Raw genomic sequence first — 18,130 nt, 5'->3', positions numbered from 1 at the left:
TTTTCTCCCATTCTGAGGGTTGTCTTTTCGTCTTGTTTATGGTTTCCTTTGCTGTGCAAAAGCTTTAAAGATGTAGGTCCCATTTGTTTATTTTTGTTTTTATTTCCATTACTCTAGGAGGTGGATCAAAAAAGATCTTGCTGTGATTTATGTCAAACAGTGTTCTTCCTATGTTTTGCTCTAAGAGTTTTATAGTGCCCTGTCTTACATTTAGGTCTCGAATCCATTTTGAGTTTATTTTTGTGTATGGTGTTAGAGAGTGTTCTAATTTCATTCTTTTACATGTAGCTGCCCAGTTTTCCCAGCACCACTTATTGAAGAGACTGTCTTTTCTCCATTGTATATCTTTGCCTCCTTTGTCATAGATTAGTTGACCATAGGTGCGTGGGTTTATCTTTGGGCTTTCTATCTTGTTCTATTGATCTGTGTTTCTGTTTTTGTGCCAGTACCATATTGTCTTGATTAGTGTAGCTTTGTAGTATAGTCTGAAGTCAGGGAGTCTGATTCCTCCAGCTCCGTTTTTTTCCCTCAAAACTGCTTTGGCTATTCAGGGTCTTTTGTGTCTCCATACAGATTTTGAGATGATTTATTCTAGTTCTGTAAAAAATGCCATTGGTAATTTGATAGGGATTGTATTGAATCTGTAGATTGCTTTGGGTAGTATAGTCATTTACACAATATTGATTCTTCCAATCCAAGAACGTGGTATATCTCTCCATCTGTTGGTATCATCTTTCATTTCTTTCATCAGTGTCTTATAGTTTTCTGCATACAGGTCTTTTGTTTCCCTAGGTAGGTTTATTCCTAGGTATTTTATTCTTTTTGTTGCAGTGGTAAATGGGAGTGTTTCCATAATTTCTTTTTCAGATTTTTCATCATTAGTGTATAGGAATGCAAGAGATTTCTGTGCATTTATTTTGTATCCTGCAACTTTACCAAATTCATTGATTAGGTCTAGTAGTTTTCTGGTGGCATCTTTAGGATCCTCTATGTATAGTATCATGTCATCTGCCAACAGTGACTGTTTTACTTCTTCTTTTCCAATTTGTATTCCTTTTATTTCTTTTTCTTCTCTGAGTGCTGTGGCTAGGTCTTCCAAATCTATGTGGAATAATAGTGGTGAGAGTGGACATCCTTGTCCTGTTTCTGATCTTAGAGGAAATGCTTTCAGTTTTTCACCATTGAGAATGATGTTTGCTGTGGGTTTGTCATATATGGCCTTTATTATGTTGAGGTAGGTTCCCTCTATGCCCACTTTCTGGAGAGTTTTGATCATAAATGGGTGTTGAATTTTGTCATAACGTTTTTCTGCATCTATTGAGATGATCATATGGTTTTTATTCTTCAATTTGTTAATATGGTGTATCACATTGATTGATTTGCATATATTGAAGAATCCTTGCATCCCTGGGATAAATCCCACTTGATCATGGTGTATGATCCTTTTAATGTGTTGCTGGATTCTGTTTGCTAGTATTTTGTTGAGGATTTTTGCATCTATATTCATCAGTGATATTGGTCTGTACTTTTCTTTTTTTGTAGTATCTTTGTCTGGTTTTGGTATCAGGGTGTTGTTGGCCTCATAGAATGAGTTTGGGAGTGTTCCTTTCTCTGCAATTTTTTGGAAGAGTTTGAGAAGGATGGGTGTTAGCTCTTCTCTAAATGTTTGATAGAATTCACCTGTGAAGCCATCTGGTCCTGGACTTTTGTTTGTTGGAAGATTTTTAATCACAGTTTCCATTTTATTACTTGTGATTGGTCTGTTCATATTTTCTATTTCTTCCTGGTTCAGTCTTGGAAGGTTATATCTTTCTAAGAATTTGTCCATTTCTTCCAGGTTGTCCATTTTATTGGCATACAGGTGCTTGTAGTAGTCTCTTAGGATGCTTTGTATTTCTGTGGTGTCTGTTGTAACTTCTCCTTTTTCATTTCTAATTTTATGGATTTGAGTCCTCTCCCTCTTTTTCTTGATGGGTCTGGCTAATGGTTTATCAATTTTGTTTATCTTCTCAAAGAACCAGCTTTTAGTTTTATTGATCTTTGCTATTGTTTTGTTTGTTTGTATTTCATTTATTTCTGCTCTGATCTTTATGATTTCTTTCCTTCTGCTAACTGTGGGTTTTGTTTGTTATTCTTTCTCTAGTTCCTTTAGGTGTAAGGTTAGATTGTTTATTTGAGATTTTTCTTGTTTCTTGAGGTAGGCTTGTATAGCTATAAACTTCCCTCTTAGAACTGCTTTTGCTGCATCCCATAGGTTTTGGATCGTTGTGTTTTCATTGTCATTTGCCTCTAGGTATTTTTTGATTTCCTCTTTGATTTCTTCAGTGATCTCTTGGTTATTTAGTAACGTATTGTTTAGCCTCCATGTGTTTGTGTTTTTTACGTTTTTTTCCCTGTAATTGATTTCTAATCTCATAGCATTGTGGTCAGAAAAGATGCTTGATATGATTTCAATTTTCTTACATTTACTGAGGCTTGATGTGTGATCCAAGGTATGATCTATCCTGGAGAATGTTCCGTGCACACTTGAGAAGAAAGTATAATCTGTTTTTGGTTTGAATGTTCTATAAATATCAATTAAATCTATCTGGTCTATTTTGTCATTTAAAGCTTGTCTTTCCTTATTAATTTTCTGCTTGGATGATCTGTCCATTGGTGTAAGTGAGGTGTTTAAGTCCCCCACTATTATTGTGTTACTGTCGATTTCCTCTTTTATAGCTGTTAGCAGTTGCCTTGTGTATTGAGGTGCTCCTATGTTGAGTGCATATCTATTTATAATTGCTATGTCTTCTTCTTGGATTGATCCTTTGATCATTATGTAGTGTCCTTCCTTGTCTCTTGTAACATTCTTTATGTTAAAGTCTATCTTATCTGATATGAGTATTGCTACTCCAGCTTTCTTTTGATTTCCATTTGCATGGAATATGTTTTTCCATCCCCTCACTTTCAGTCTGTATGTGTCCCTAGGTCTGAAGTGGGTCTCTTGTAGACAGCATATATATGGATGTTGTTTTTGTATCCATTCAGCAAGCCTGTGTCTTTTGGTTGGAGCATTTAATCCATTCACGTTTAAGGTAATTATCGATATGCATGTTCCTATTACCATTTTCTTAATTGTTTTGGGTTTGTTATTGTATATCTTTTTCTTCTCTTGTGTTTCCTGCCTAGAGAAGTTCCTTTAGTATTTGTTGTAAAGCTGGTTTGGTGGTGCTGAATTCTCTTAGCTTTTGCTTGTCTATAAAGGTTTTAATTTCTCCACTGAATGTGAATGAGATCATTGCTGGGTAATCTTGGTTGTAGGTTTTTCCCTTTCATCAGTTGAAATATGTCCTGCCACTCCCTTCTGGCTTGCCGAGTTTCTGCTGAAAGATCAGATGTTAACCTTATGGGGATTCCCTTGTATGTTATTTGTTGCTTTTCCCATGCTGCTTTAAATATTTTTTCTTTGAATTTAATTTTTGATAGTTTGATTAATACATGTCTTGGCCTGTTTCTCCTTTGATTTATCCTGTATGGGGCTCTCTGCACTTCCTGAACTTGACTATTTCCTTTCCCATGTTAGGGAAGTTTTCAAGTATAATCTCTTCAAATATTTTCTCAGTCCCTTTCTTTTTCTCTTCTTCTTTTGGGACCCCTGTAATTCAAATGTTGGTGTGTTTCATGTTGTCCCAGAGGTCTCTGAGGCTGTCCTCCGTTCTTTTCATTCTTTTCATTCTTTTTTCTTTATTCTGCTCTGAGGCAGTTATTTCCACTATTTTATGTTCCAGGTCACTTATCCATTCTTCTGCCTCAGTTATTCTGCTATTGATTCCTTCTGGAGTATTTTTAATTTCATTTATTGTGTTGTTCATCACTGTTTGTTTGCTCTTTAGTTCTTCTCGGACCTTGTTAAACGTTTCTTTTATCCTCTACATTCTATTTCCAAGATTTTGGATCATATTTACTAACATTACTCTGAATTCTTTTTTAGGTAGACTGCGTAGTTCCTCTTCATTTGTTTTGTCTGGTGGGTTTTTACCTTGCTCCTTTATCTGCTGCATATTTCTCTGTTTTCTCATTTTGTTTAACTTACTGTGCTTGGGGTCTCCTTTTCGTAGGCTGCAGGTTTGTAGTTCCCGTTGTTTTTGCTGTCTGCCCCCACAGGGTGAGGTTGGTTCAGTGGCTTGTGTAGGCTTCCTGGTGCAGGGGAATGGTGCCTGTGTTCTGGTGGGTGGGGCTGGATCTTGTCTTTCTGGTGGGCAGGGCTGCATCCAGTGGTGTGTTTTGGAGTGTCTGTGAATTTAGTGTGACTTCAGGCAGCCTCTCTGCTAACGGGTGGGGTTGTGTTCCTGTCTTGCTAGTTGTTTGGCGTGGGGCATCCAGCACTGGAGCTTGCTGGCTGTTGGGTGAGCTGCGTCTTAGTGTTGAGATGGAGATCTCTGGGAGAGCTCTTGCCGATTGACATTACGTGCGGCCAGGAGGTTTCTGGTGGTCCAGTGTCCTGGACTCGGCCCTCCCACCTTGGAGGCTCAGGCCCAACATCCAGCTGGAGCACCACGACCCTGTTAGCCACACAGCTCAGAAGAAAAGGAAGAAAGAAAAACAAACAAAAACAAAAAAACGGACAGAATCCTAGGAAAAATGGTAAAAGCAAACCTGTACAGACAAAATCACACAAAGAAGCATATACATACACACTCACAAAAAGAGAATAAGGAGAAAAAAAATATATATATTAAGAAAAAAGGAAGAGAGCAACCAAACCAATAAATAAATCCACCAATGATAATAAGCGCTAAGTAGTAAACTAAGATAAACATAAAACCAGAAACAAATCAGATGCAGAGAGGAAACCCCAAGTGTAGGGTTGCTCCCAAAGTGCACTGCCTCAGTTTTGGGAACATTCTTTTCTATTCAGGTATTCTTCAGATGCAGGGTTTATCAAGTTGATTGTGGGGATTTAATGTGCTGCTCCTGAGTCTGCATGGAGAAATTTCCCTTTCTCTGTTCTCACAGCTCCTGGGGTTCAGCGTTGGTTTTGGCCCCGCCTCTGTGTGTAGGTCACCCTCAGGAGTCTGTTACTCACCCTTACAGAAGGGGATTAAAGCAGCAGCTGATTAGGGCTCTCTTGCTCACTCAGGCCGGGGGAGGGAAGGGTTCGGTAGTCATAATTGGAATGCGAGGTGAGCCTGAGGCAGCAGAGGCCGGCATGACGACGACGTTGCAACAGCCTGAGGCGCCCGTGTGTTCTTCCGGGGAAGTTGTCCTTGGATCATGGGACCCTGGCAGTGGCGGGCTGCACAGGCTCCTGGGGGGTGTGGATAGTGACCTGCGCTTGCACACAGAATTCTTGGTGGCAGCGGCAGCAGCGTTAGCAGTTTATGCCCGTCTCTGGGGTACGAGCTGATAGTCGTGGCTCACGCCTGTCTCTGGAGCTCTTTCAGGCTGTGCTCTGCCTTCTGTGGGCACACTGGGAAGGGATCCCCTCTCACGCATCCCAAAACAAAGGTCTCACCTCACTGGCAGGTCCAGACTTTTTCCTGGATTCCCTCCCAGCTAGCTGTGGCGCACTAACTTCCTTCAGGCTGTGTTCACGCAGCCAACCCCAGTCCTCTCCCTGGGGTCTGACCTCCAAAGCCCGAGCCTCAGCTCCCAGCCCCCGCCTGCCCCAGCGGGTGAGCAGACAAGCCTCTCGGGCTGGTGAGTGCTGGTCGGCACCAATCCTCTGTGCGGGAATCTCTCTGCTTTGCCCTCTGCACCCCTATTGCTGTGCTCTGCTCTGTGGCTCTGAAAGTTCCCCCTGCCCACCCCTCGTCCCTGCCAGTGAAGGGGCTCCCTAGTGTGTGGAAACTTTTCCTCTTTCACAGCTCCCTCCCAGAGGTGCGGGTCGTGTCCCTATTCTTTTGTCTCTGTTTTTCTTTTTTTTCTTTTGCCCTACCCAGGTATGTGGGGATTTTCTTGCCTTTTGGGAAGTCTGAGGTCTTATGCCAGCGTTCAGTAGGTGTTCTGTAGGAGTTGTTCTACATGTAGATGTATTTTTGATGTATTTGTGGGGAGGAAGGTCATCTCCATGTCTTACTCCTCTGACATCTTGAAGGTCTCCCTTTTTTCTTATTGAGATATAGTTGATTTACAATATTATATTAGTTTCAGGTGTACGATATAGTGATGCAAAATTTTTATAGATTATACTCCATTTATAGTTATTAGATAATATTGGCTATATTCTCTGTGCTGTGTAATATATTCTTGTAGCTTATTTATTTTATACATAGCAGTTTGTACTTCTTAATCTTCTACCCCCATCTTACCCCTCCCCCACTTCCCTCTCCCCTTTGGTAACCACTAGTTTGTTCTCTATATCTGTGAGTCTGTTTCTTTTTTATTATATTCACTAGTTTGTTTTATTTTTTAGATTGTACATGTTAGTGATAACATACAGTGTTTATCTTTCTCTGATTTATTTCACTTGGCATAATACCCTCTAAGTCCATCCATGTTGTTGCAAATGGCAAAATTTCATTCTTTTCTATGGCTGTGTAGTATTCCATTGTGTGTGTGTGTGTGTGTGTGTGTGTGTGTGTGTGTATACCACATCTTCCTTATCCATTCTTCTGTTGATGGACACCTAGGTTGCTTCCATATCTTGGCAATTGTAAAAAATGCTGCTATGAACATTGGGGTGGCATAGATTCTTAAAGATAGAATTACTGGACCAGAGGTTGGGAACTTTTCCAAGACTTGGTACTTATTCCTACACTACTTTTTGGAACATGGTGATATATGAAAGCACCATCAGCTCTTAATTATTGGACTAGATGATGTTTGAGTTTTCTTTCAGCCCTAAAGTTCTCTAATTTTGTGATTGCATCTCCCTTAAAGGGGAAAAGTGATAGAGGAGATAATTTGAGTTGACAAATAATCTCCGAACTTTCTTCCAGCTCAGCATTCTAGCCAATATTTTCTTCAGCCAGGCTCATTATCAGAGCTGTCAAGCAATGGGCAAGTGAATTGATACTAATTTTATGTCATGTTTTCCCCCTGGATGTCTGGTAGAACTCTTACTGAGTAGTGTAATAACTAAATATAAGGAAAGGCAAGAGAAAAAAAAATTTACAGAACAGTCCGTGGACCCCTGAGTAATTGGAATTTCACCGCTCGGTGCTGTTGAGGTGCTTCTTTCGTGGTGTCCTGAGAGCTGTTGTTAGATGGGTCAGGCCAGTTGCAGCCCCTGCAGATTAGGAAGTCCCACATATGCTCATCATCTGAGGCCAGAGCTCACGCCTGGTTCTGTGTCCTGTTGCTGTTAGGGCTGTGATGAGAGGTGCCCTCTACTTTGTCTTCTGAGCAGATTCATGATGCCTCACCTTTGTTATTCTTGCCCCTGGCAACAACACTGGAGTGTTATGTTGCCCAGGGGTGCGGAGGTTGGAGGGTGGTGACTTGGTTGTCCTACCGATGGCCTGTTGGCTTCCTCACTTTTCCCTTCCACCTGCAGCAGCGGATAACTCGATGCAGACATGTGCACAAATGATGTCTGTTTCGGAGGTGTGTCTAGCATGGCATTTTGCAGTACACAGACAGTCTTGATTGTCCTTACCTGCTGTGGGATCCAGTTTTGTGGTCAGAGTTTTCAGGAGTGGTAATAAGCCTGATTGGGACTGGAACTGGGATGTAAGGGTAGAATTTCTGTCTGTGTAGTACTTTATACAATCTAGGACTGTCCTGTTTATCAGGAAATGATGTTGCTTTGGCCTAAACCCAGTGGATCGATTGAGCACTTGCTATGTGCCAGGCTCTGTATTACATGCTTTGCATACATCAACTTCCAGTAGAACCCATCAGGTAGGTATTATTAATTATCTCCAAATTACATATGACAAACCTGAGGTTCAGGGTGATAGATGTTACCCAAGGTCTCCCAGCTAGGAATATTAGACTAGTGATAAAATCTTGAGCTCTTAACAGCTGCTATGTGCTGCTTCCGAAAGCATTTCCCAGAGTGTTTGTGTTCTCAAGATGTGACTAGGAGAAGGCTTTGACTCGGGAGCATTTTCATAAGCTTCTTGTTTTTCATGGAGATGATTCTCTACTTTGTAAATTTCACAGATAATGAATGGTGATTAATTCTCATTAACCCTGGTTGAGGTATAGGTTTTCTTGCCTGGGATGAAAGAAATACAGGTGTTGGGGGCAGTGGCTGGATGGAAAGAAACGTTTCAGACTCCAGTTGGATTTGAATCCCTTATGAAGTACCGCCAGGAGCCCAGGAGAGCCTTGGGTCAGGAAAATGGAAAGGGCCAAGTATGAAGTTCCTAAGAGACTCTCAATGTAACCTTCCTGAATGATGGTGACTGACACCATTTTTATGGTAGTATTTGGTTCATTTAAAAATGAGAACAGTAGAAATCTGGAGACATGAGGAGGCTAGCAGTTCAAGTCTGAGATCATCAGATATTTATCTTTAGTGTTCAGACAAAAAAGGGCAGATCCTGAAGGTAATCTGATAGCAATCGCCTGGTATGACCAGATGAGGAACGTGGCAGTTTCCAGGGGAGTTGATTGAAGCTGGGACACCAGCTGGGTGGTGGCATCTTTCTTAGTGTCTGGGAAGCCAGGAAGGAAGAATGGAGAGTCTGGAGCTTGTATGTTCCCAGATGGTGTTTGAAGCAGGGAGGAAGGGCATGCCCACTGACTTTATCAGGAACACAGAGATAAGAAATTGCTTGATAAGGAATTGAAAGACTGGGTAGAGGTCAGATATAAACAGGTAAATATGGGGAGAACTGTTTCAATGGAGATGGTAATGAAGGCCAGGGGAGTGTTCTCCAAGGCCACCAGTGAGAAGGGAGGATGCCCAAGGACAGGTTCAGGTGCCTGACCTGCCAGATACTGAATCAGGCAGGCCACTCCCTGGGTGGGTGGGCAGAGTGCTGGGCTGCTATTTTCTCTGTGCTTTGGTGTCATCCTCATCTAGTTCCTTCAACCTGGAAAAGCACACATTTAACATGTCCTATTTCTTTACCTGGATAGTAGTTAAACAGATGTTTGCTTTAAAATTATTCAGGAAGCTCTATAGATACTTTTTGTGCACTTGTCTATATGTGTGTATACTGGAATTGAAAGATGAAAAAACAAAAATGTGCCCAGGAGAGTCCCTGGCCACCAGTGCAGGCCACGCTCTTAGCACCCAGGTTCTTTTGCCCATACATACAGCACGGCCGCCGGCTTTCCATCCTGAGTGCAGACCTCGTGTTTCCCACGGGTTTCCGCAGGATTGAAAAGCTAGGTGACCAGAGGCACAGAGGTGGCCGTTTTGTCATTAGATTCCTCTGCATGTCTCATTCACTGTAGTGGTCGTGGAGTCGGACTTTGTGAAGTACGAGGGCAAGTTTGAAAACCATGTGAGTGGGACCCTGGAGACGGCACTGGGGAAGGTCAAGCTGAATGTTGGTGGCAAAGGCCTCGTGGAGAGTCAGTCCTCGTTTGGAAGCCTGAGGAAGCAGGAGCTGGACTTGCAGCGGCTCATTGGAGTTGCCCGGGAGAGGTAATGGGAATTCTGCTTGGCATTTTGGACTTTGACATGTCTCTCGTGGAAAGCTCGTTCTGTGGGACGTTGGCTAGAAGGGTGACGTTGGGATCTTGGCCAATCGGCAAACATTACCGAATGCCCATGTGCTGAGACTTGATGAGCAGTGCATCCTTTAGTCTGGACGTTGACTGTTCTTAGCCTGAGAGGGGAGACTTGGGAAGCATTTTAACAGGATGTTACTTCAGACAAATGTGTACTTTAAAGAAATCATACGATTTATAAAATACCAACAGTGAGAACGCTCTGTCCTACATTTCTGAATATTAATATCAGAAGTAGAAAAATCCCCCTTCTGCCCTGGCTCTTTATGATTTTCTGATTAGGAAAAGGAGAAAGCAGGTGTGGGGCTTCAGGGGAAGAGCTGGTTTTTAACTCTGAAGTCTTAAAGAAAACCCCACGTTTATTCATTGCTTAGATTTCAGTAAATACATTTTACCCCAGTGAAATGATAATACCTCATTATTTTTACCTTATGTTTATTCAACATTCCATAAGTAATTTTGCTGAGTGCCTACGATGTACCACATACTGTTCTACATGCTGGGGATGCTGCAGTGAACAGAATGCCAACATTTCTGCCCTATATTCTAGCGGGGAGAGACACAAAACATGCAACTAAGTGAAATATATAGTAGGTTGATGGTGCTCTCCGGAATGGAGAAAAATGTAGCAGAGAAGGGGGATAGAACATGCCAGGAATGGGGGCTATGATTTGAAAAGGTGGCCAGAGAAAGCATCCTGGAGAAGATGGCATCAGAGCAAAGACCTGAAGCTGGGGATGGGGGCGAGCATAGGAGTGTCCTGGGCAAGAAGGCTGTAGGCAGAGGTGGTGTGATTGGGGCTGAGTAAATAGGGCAAGGGCAGGTGGGGTCAGAGGGGGTAAAGGAACGGTAGCAGGTCCCGTAGGACCTTGCAGGCCACTGGAAAGACTAACTCTTCCTCGGAGTGAGGTGGGAAGCCACTGGAAGACTTTGAGAAGGGAAGTGACAGGATCTGACTTATGTTTTAGAAGGATCCTTCTGCCGCTGGGCTGAGGAGAGACTGGATGGGTGGGAGCTGGGAGTCCAATTGAGAGGTTATTGTAGTAATCCTGACAAGAGATGATATTTCCATTTGTACAGTAACATAGGTGCATTTTCATGTGTAATTTTATCACCCTTTTTCTTTTAAAATGGAAAATGTCAACCCAAATAAATTAAGAGAAAACTCACTTGTGTTAAGTATAGGTAGCTTATCTCCTCTTTTCCAATGTTCTTAGGATTATATGAACTATAAAATAGGTTTGCTCATTGAATAAAATAATGTTTAAAAATTAATGAGTAAAAAATACCATAAAACTCATGTATCAAGCATTTGGTGGGTGGATTTTGTACAGATATTGAGGATGCTTGGGCAACTGAAGTCTTCAAAACCCATTCAGCTCTCCACTAAGCTGATGCTTAATGGAGTTGAAAGACCATGGTTGTTATTTGACTGTTGCCTCCTGGCACTTTCTAGAACTCCAGGACTCTGCTGAGTTAGGACTCCGGCAGGAATTCCCTTTCTCGGTCAGAGAACTTTAAGCTCTCTCTGGTGACACCAGGTGGAAGGGACTGCCACCTCTTTCTCTGATAGTCATGACCTTAATTATCTTTTCTCTACCGCTCTTCTTTGCTAGAGAGGCATTTTCCTTCTCTACGACAACACTGGAAAGATATTTGTTGTTTGTCTGAAAATGAAATTTAACTGGGGGTCTTATATTTTTATTTGCTAAGTCTGGCAAGTAAGGGGGAAGAGGGGCAGGAGGGCTGGCTGTTGCCTCAGTCTTTAGACAGCCCTCTATAGCGTAATCCTCTTCTGCAGTCTTGTTATTTCTATTTGAAAAACCACAGTTTGGCAATGCTCTATAATCACGTTTCCCGTTAGAGGTTTCTCAAACACTCTTCGTGATTCAGGTGTAGAAGATAGTGCCAATAGGAAGCATATGGGGAGAAGTCAGTGAGTAGAGATGGGAAAAAGTAGTCTCAGAGAAAGATGCTAGGGCCAGCAGTTAATAAGGGGGGCACAGGGAGAGAGGGAGGGGAAGGAGATAGGCATCTGCTGAGTACCTACTGTGTGCCAGGCACTTTATAGACATCATCTCATTTACTCTGCACAGCTGTCTCTTTTTAGGTTTGAGGATTTAAGGCTCAGGGAAGGAAGTGACTTGTTCTCAGTCCCGGAGCTCAATTTGGGTGCTGCAGCTGGGATTCATCCCAGGATTTTCTGGCTCCAAAACTCCTGTTCTTTCCTCTACATGATTCTTGAAGTGACTGTGAAGCAAAGGAATTGGCTGAGATAAAAGTAGTTAAAATTATAGCAGGAGATATAAAGGCAGAGGCATGAATCTGGGTCCCCAGTGAGGGTACCTAGGGGATGTACAGTGTTCCAGGCACTGTCCTGAACAAGCACATGGGAATAGCTGGTCTGCCCACCTGGAGGTGCCCACACGAGGGCATGAGATCACTTGGGGAGAGTTTAGACGTTCTGTTCTTTCTACAGGTGATTGGGAAAGGATGGCCTGGGTAGGGGAAGAGGGGTAGGGGCAACACCAGGAACATGGTAAAGAACAAATTTAAAGTCTAGAAATGGAAGAGGTGTCTTATCATAGAGTCACCGCTTCCTTGTTTTGTTGCTAAGAGGTAAAGTTGAGCAACAGGGGAGAGAAGAGGAGGAAGACTTGACCATAGGATGGAGATCATGTAAAACTAACATTCTTGTTACTTCACGCTGGAATAATAAATTACAGTCTACATGGTCTGCCTGTTTTTGGACTCCCACAACATCATCAGATTGATAAGGCTGGCTGGTTGACACATGTGTAGCCTTGGGAGTGGTGATTAGTAATGCTTAAGTACTGTCTTTCTCGAGGGCTTATCTGCCATCATTTTTATTTCAGGTCATTTAGATAAGTTGTCATCTGTATACAAGTGATTTTAGCCCTCGGCATTCAGAGTATTTGTTTTATTGTCAGTGAGATGTGTGCACATCTCAAAAACAAACTTCATCTGTCCTTGAAAAAACAGGTGCGTTCATATATAACAGTTATGTAGCATTGTCGAGCGTGAAGGCAATCCATAGGACCACAGGACTTACCTTTCCAGACGCCTGGCCGTGACCCCTTTGAATGAGAGCTCTATGTTTATCTTAAAACATTCTTGATGGAAAACGGGCTAAGACCTTTCCATAATGACTCAGGTTCATGTTTTATACCTTAGATCCAGTATGATTCTGAGATAAACTCTTTAGTTTTTCCACCTTGTCTTCCATGGTCAGCTGCCATTTGTCAGTGCTTTAAGTATAACCGCCATACCCTCCCCATCTCTGCCACTGATTATTGCTTCTAATCTCCTAGTGTTTGAGGAAGTTTATTCCCGGTAAATAACTTCTGCAGACATGGTAGGTCGCTTCTGTCCCTGCCAGGTATAGGTGGAATAGTTGGACTAGAGGCTCTTTGAGGGTTTTCTCTGGGCTAAATGTAGAAGCGAGTGGACTCCAAGTGGACACATCAGTTCCTGCCCCTGGAGTTCAGGGCCTTGGTTCCAGCGGATTTCCAGAGACGGTGCCATTTTGTGCTTTCCTGACTGTTTAGGGGTTAAGGGGGGGGTGTTATGGTACAGGCAGATGGCACTTTCATTCTTTGGTGCATTGTAAGGCAAATTGTGGTAAAGAAAAGATTACATTTTTCTATGAATACATGATAATTAGAAGTTTGGTTCTTCATTAAGAATTCTAACTTATAAATTATGTGAAACTAATATATCATGCAAGCAATGGTATGGCAATGATGAACCTTCATAATTATTTAAAATATTTTAAAATTACACCTGCAAAGTCTTAACTATATCTAAATGTTTACAAATTGTACAAGTTTTACACACAAGAAAAAATTTTAAATGCTCCTATTTGTTATGGCCCACATTTGACCTCTAAAGTTACCACAATAGCTTTCTTGAGTGAAATTTCAATGTGCCATCAACTCTTTATTTAGGAGTATTTTGAGGGGAGGGATTTGGGGGCCTATCTCTTTCTTGAAAAAAAAAAAACCATGCAGCGAAGTTATAACTGGTCTTTTCTACTTGATATCTTTCCCTGTGGCCAGCAGATTTTTAAAAAAAATTTATTTATTTTATTTATTTATTTTTGGCTGCGTTGGGTGTTTGTTGCTGCACGTGGGCTTTCTCTAGTTGCTGCGAGCGGGGGCTACTCTTTGTTGCGGTGCACGGGCTTCTCATTGCGGTGGCTTCTCTTGTTGCAGAGCACAGACTCTAGGTGCACGGGCTTCAGTAGTTGTGGCCAGTTGGCTCAGTAGTTGTGGCTTGCAGGCTCTGGAGTTCAGGCTCGGTAGTTGTGGCGCTCGGGCTTAGTTGCTCCGTGGCATGTGGGATCTTCCCAGTCCAGAGCTCAAACCCATGTCCCCTGCATTGGCAGGCGGATTCTTAACCACTGCGCCACCAGGGAAGTCCCCAGCAGATGGTTTGAAATGATTCTGTTTACCTTTGTGCTCAATTCAGTGCTGGCACCATCTTTAAAAAAATTTTTATTTTGTATTGGAGTATAGTTGATTTACAATGTTGTGTTAGTTTCAGGTGTACAACAAAATGATTCACTTATATATATATACATATATCTGTTCTTTTTCAAATTCTTTTCCCATTTAGATTATTACAGAATATTGAGTAGAGTTCCCTTTGCTATACAGTGGTCCTTGTTGGTTATCTATTTTAAATATAGTGGCTTGTATATGTCAATCCCGAACTCCCAGTTTATCCCCGCCCCCTTCCTCTTTGGTAACCATAAGTTTGTTTTCTAAGTCTGTGAGTCTGTTTCTGTTTTGTAAATAAGTTCATTTGTATCATTATTTTTAGCTTCCGTATATAAGCAATATCATATACTTGTCTTTCTCTGTCTAACTTACTTTACTTAGTATGATAATCTCTAGTTGCATCCATGTTGCTGTAAATGGCATTATTTTGTTCTTTTTTATGGCTGAGTAATATTCTATTATGTGTATGTGTGTGTGTGTATATATATATATATATATATATATATATATATACATACACCACATCTTCTTTATCCATTCCTCTGTTGATGGACATTTAGGTTGCTTCCATGTCTTGGCTATCGCCAATAGTGCTGCAATGAACATTGGGGTGCATATATCTTTTCAAATTATGGCTTTCTCTGGATATATGCCCAGGAATGGATTGCTGGATCATATGGTAGTTCTATTTTTAGTTTTTAAGGAACCTCCATACTGTTCTCCACAGTGGCTTTACCAATTTACCTTCCTACCAATAGTGTAGGAGGGTTCTCTTTTCTCCACACCCCCTCCAGCATTTATTTTTGGTAGTCTTTTTGATGATGGCCATTCAGACTGTTGTGAGGTGGTACCTCTTTGTAGTTTTAATTTGAATTTCTCTAATAATTAGTGACCTTGAGCATCTTTTCATGTGCCTCTTCACCATCTGTGTGTCTTCTTTGGAGAAAGGTCTATTTAGGTCTTCTCCCCATTTTTTTATTGGGTTGTTTGTTTTTTTAATATTGAACTGCATGAACTGTTTGTATATTTTGGAGGTTAATCCCTTGTCGGTCGCTTCATTTGCAAATATTTTCTCCCATTCTGAGGGTTGTCTTTTCATTTTGTTTATAGATTCCTTGGCTGTGCAAAAGCTTTTGAGTTTAATTAGGTCCCATTTGTTTATTTTTGTGTTTATTTCCATTACTGTAGGAGACGGATCCAAAAAGATACTGATGTGATTTATGTCAAAGAGTGTTCTGCCTATGTTTCCCTCTAAGAGTTTTAAAGCATTCAGCCTTACATTTAGGTCTTTAATCCATTTTGAGTTTATTTTTGTGTATGGTGTTAAGGAGTGTTCTAATTGCATTCTTTTACATGTAGTTGTCCAGTTTTCTCAGCATCACTTATTGCAGAGACTGTCTTTTTCTCCATTGTATGTTCTTGCCTCCTTTGTCATAGATTAGTTGACCATAGGTGCATGGGTTTATCTCTGGACTCTCTATCCTGTTCCATTGATCTATATTTCTGTTTTTGTGCCAGTACCATATTGTGTTGATGACTGTAGCTTTGTAGTATAGTCTGCAGTCAGGGAGTCTGATTCCTCCAGCTCCACTTTTTTCCCTCAAGACTGCTTTGGCTATTCAGGGTCTTTTGTGTCTCCATACAAATTTTAAAACTTTTTGTTCTAGTTCTGTGAAAAATGCCATTGGTAATTTGATGGGGCTTGCATGGAATCTGTAGTTTGCCTTGGGTGGTATAGTCATTTTGACAGTATTGATTCTTCCAGTCCAAAAACATGGTATATCCTTTCGTCTGTGTCATCTTCGATTTCTTTCATCGGTGTCTTATAGTTTTCTGAGTACAGGTCTTTTGCCTCCTTAGGTAAATTTATTCCTAGGTATTTTATTCTTTTTGATGTGATGGTCAGTGAGATTGTTTCCTTAATTTCTTTTTCTGATCTTTCAGTGTTAGTGATAGAAATACAACAGATCTCTGTGCGTTAATTTTGTATCCTGCAACTTTACTGAATTCATTGATGAGCTCTAGTAGTTTTCTGGTAGCATCTTTAGGATTTTCTGTGTATAGCATCATGTCATCTGCAAACAGTGACAGTTTTACTTCTTCCTTTCCAGTTTGGATTCCTTTTATTTCTTTTTCTTCTCTGATTGCTGTGGCTAGGACTTCCAAAACTTTGTTGAATAGAAGTGGCAAGAGTGGACATCCTTGTCTTGTTCCTGATCTTAGAGAAGTGCTTTCAGCTGTTCACCATTGAGAATGATGTTAGCTGTGGGTTTGTCATATATGGCCTTTATTATGTTGAGCTAGGTTCCCTCTATACCCACTTTCTGGAGGTTTTTTTTTTTTTTTTTTTATCATAAATGGGTGTTGAATTTTGTCAAAAGCTTTTTCTGCATCCATTGAGATGATCATATGGTTTTTATTCTTTAATTTGTTAATATGGTGTATCAGATTGATTCATTTGCATATACTGAAGAATCCTTGCATCCCTAGGATAAATCCCACTTGTTCATGGTGTATGATCCTTTTAATGTATTGTTGGATTTGGCTTGCTAGTATTTTGAGTATTTTTTTAGTCTGTGTTCATCAGTGATATTGGTCTGTAACTTTCTTTTTGTGTGGTAGCTTTTGTTTTGGTATCAGGGTGATTGTGGCCTTGTAGAATGAGCCTGGGCATGTTCCTTCCTCTACAATTTTTTGGAAGAGTTTCAGAAAGATAGGTGTTAACTCTTCTCTAAATGTTTGATAGAATTCACCTGTGAAGCCATCTGGTCCTGGACTTTTGTTTGTTGGAAGTTTTTAAATCACAGTTTCAGTTTCAGTACTTGTAATTTGTCTGTTCATATTTTGTATTTCTTCCTATTTCAGTCTTGGAAGGTTTTGCTTTCCTAAGAATTTTCCATTTCTTCTCGGTTGTTCATTTTATTGGCGTATAGTTGCTTGTAGTAGTCTCTTATGATCCTTTGTATTTCTGTGGTGCCTGTTGTAACTTCTTTATCATTTTCTTTTTTTTCTTTCTTTTTGTTTTGGCTGCTTTGGGTCTTCGTTGCTGCACACTGGGTTTCTCTAGTTGTGGCACGCGGGGGCTACTCTTTGTTGTGGTTTGTGGGTTTCTCATTGTGGTGGCTTCTCTTGTTGCAGAGCATGGGCTCTAGGAACGCGGGCTTCAGTAGTTGCAGCACGTGGGCTCAGTAGTTGTGGCATGCGGGCCCTGGAGCATGCAGGCTTCAGTTGTTGCGGTGTGTGGGCCCAGTAGTTGTGGCCCACGGGCTCTAGGGTGCATGGGCTTCAGTAGTTGTGGTGCACGGGCTCAGTAGTTGTGGCTCATGGGCTCTAGAGCACAGGCTCAGTAGTTGTGATGCATGGGCTTAGTTGCTCCACGGCATGTGGGATCTTCCTGGATCAGGGATCGAACCCTTGTTCCCTGCATTGGCAGGTGGATTCTTAACTGTGGTGCCACCAGGGAAATCCCTCCTTTTTCATTTCTAATTTTATTGATTTGAGCCCTCTCTTTTTCTTTTTCTTGCTGAGTCTGGCTAAAGGTTTATCAATTTTATTTATCTTCTCAAAGAACCGGCTTTTAGTTTCATTGATCTTTTGTATTGTTTTCTTTGTCTCTATTTCATTTATTTATGCTTTGATCTTTCTGATTTCTTTCTTTCTACTAACTTTGGGTTTTGTTTGTTCTTCTTTGTGTAGTTGCTTTAGGTGTAAGTTTAGGTTGTTCATTTGTGATTTTTCTTGTTTTCTGAGGTAAGATTGTATTGCTATAAACTTCCCTCTTAGAAGTACTTTTGCCGCATCCCATCGGTTTTGGATTGATGTGCTTTTGTTGTCATTTGTCTCTAGGTATTTTTTGATTTCCTCTTTGATTTCTTCAGTGATACATTGGTTGTTCAGTAACATTGTTTAGCATCCATGTGTTTGTATTTTTTACAGTTTTTTTCCTGTTATTGATATCTAGTCTCATAGCGTTATGGTCAGAAAAGAGCTTGATG

The 18,130-nt window shown here is 41.1% G+C and overlaps 1 protein-coding gene across 7 annotated transcripts in view; it reads left to right on the top strand.

Moving 5' to 3' along the window:
* The window catches only part of GSDME (gasdermin E), a 96,587-nt gene that overhangs the window by 22,924 nt on the left and 55,533 nt on the right, over positions 1 to 18,130 (top strand). For all 7 annotated transcript variants that reach the window (XM_082471961.1, XM_082471960.1, XM_082471959.1 and 4 more), the window contains one exon: positions 9,334 to 9,526. In XM_082471961.1, the coding sequence (XP_082328087.1) occupies positions 9,334 to 9,526 (193 nt within the window). The remainder of the gene's footprint in view (positions 1 to 9,333; positions 9,527 to 18,130) is intronic.

Source organism: Balaenoptera physalus, assembly GCF_965194825.1.
Source record: "Balaenoptera physalus genome assembly, chromosome: 8".
Lineage (NCBI taxonomy): Eukaryota > Metazoa > Chordata > Mammalia > Artiodactyla > Balaenopteridae > Balaenoptera > Balaenoptera physalus.
The sequence above is the reverse complement of the archived record's forward strand: the minus strand, read 5'-3'. Positions and strand labels throughout refer to the sequence as shown.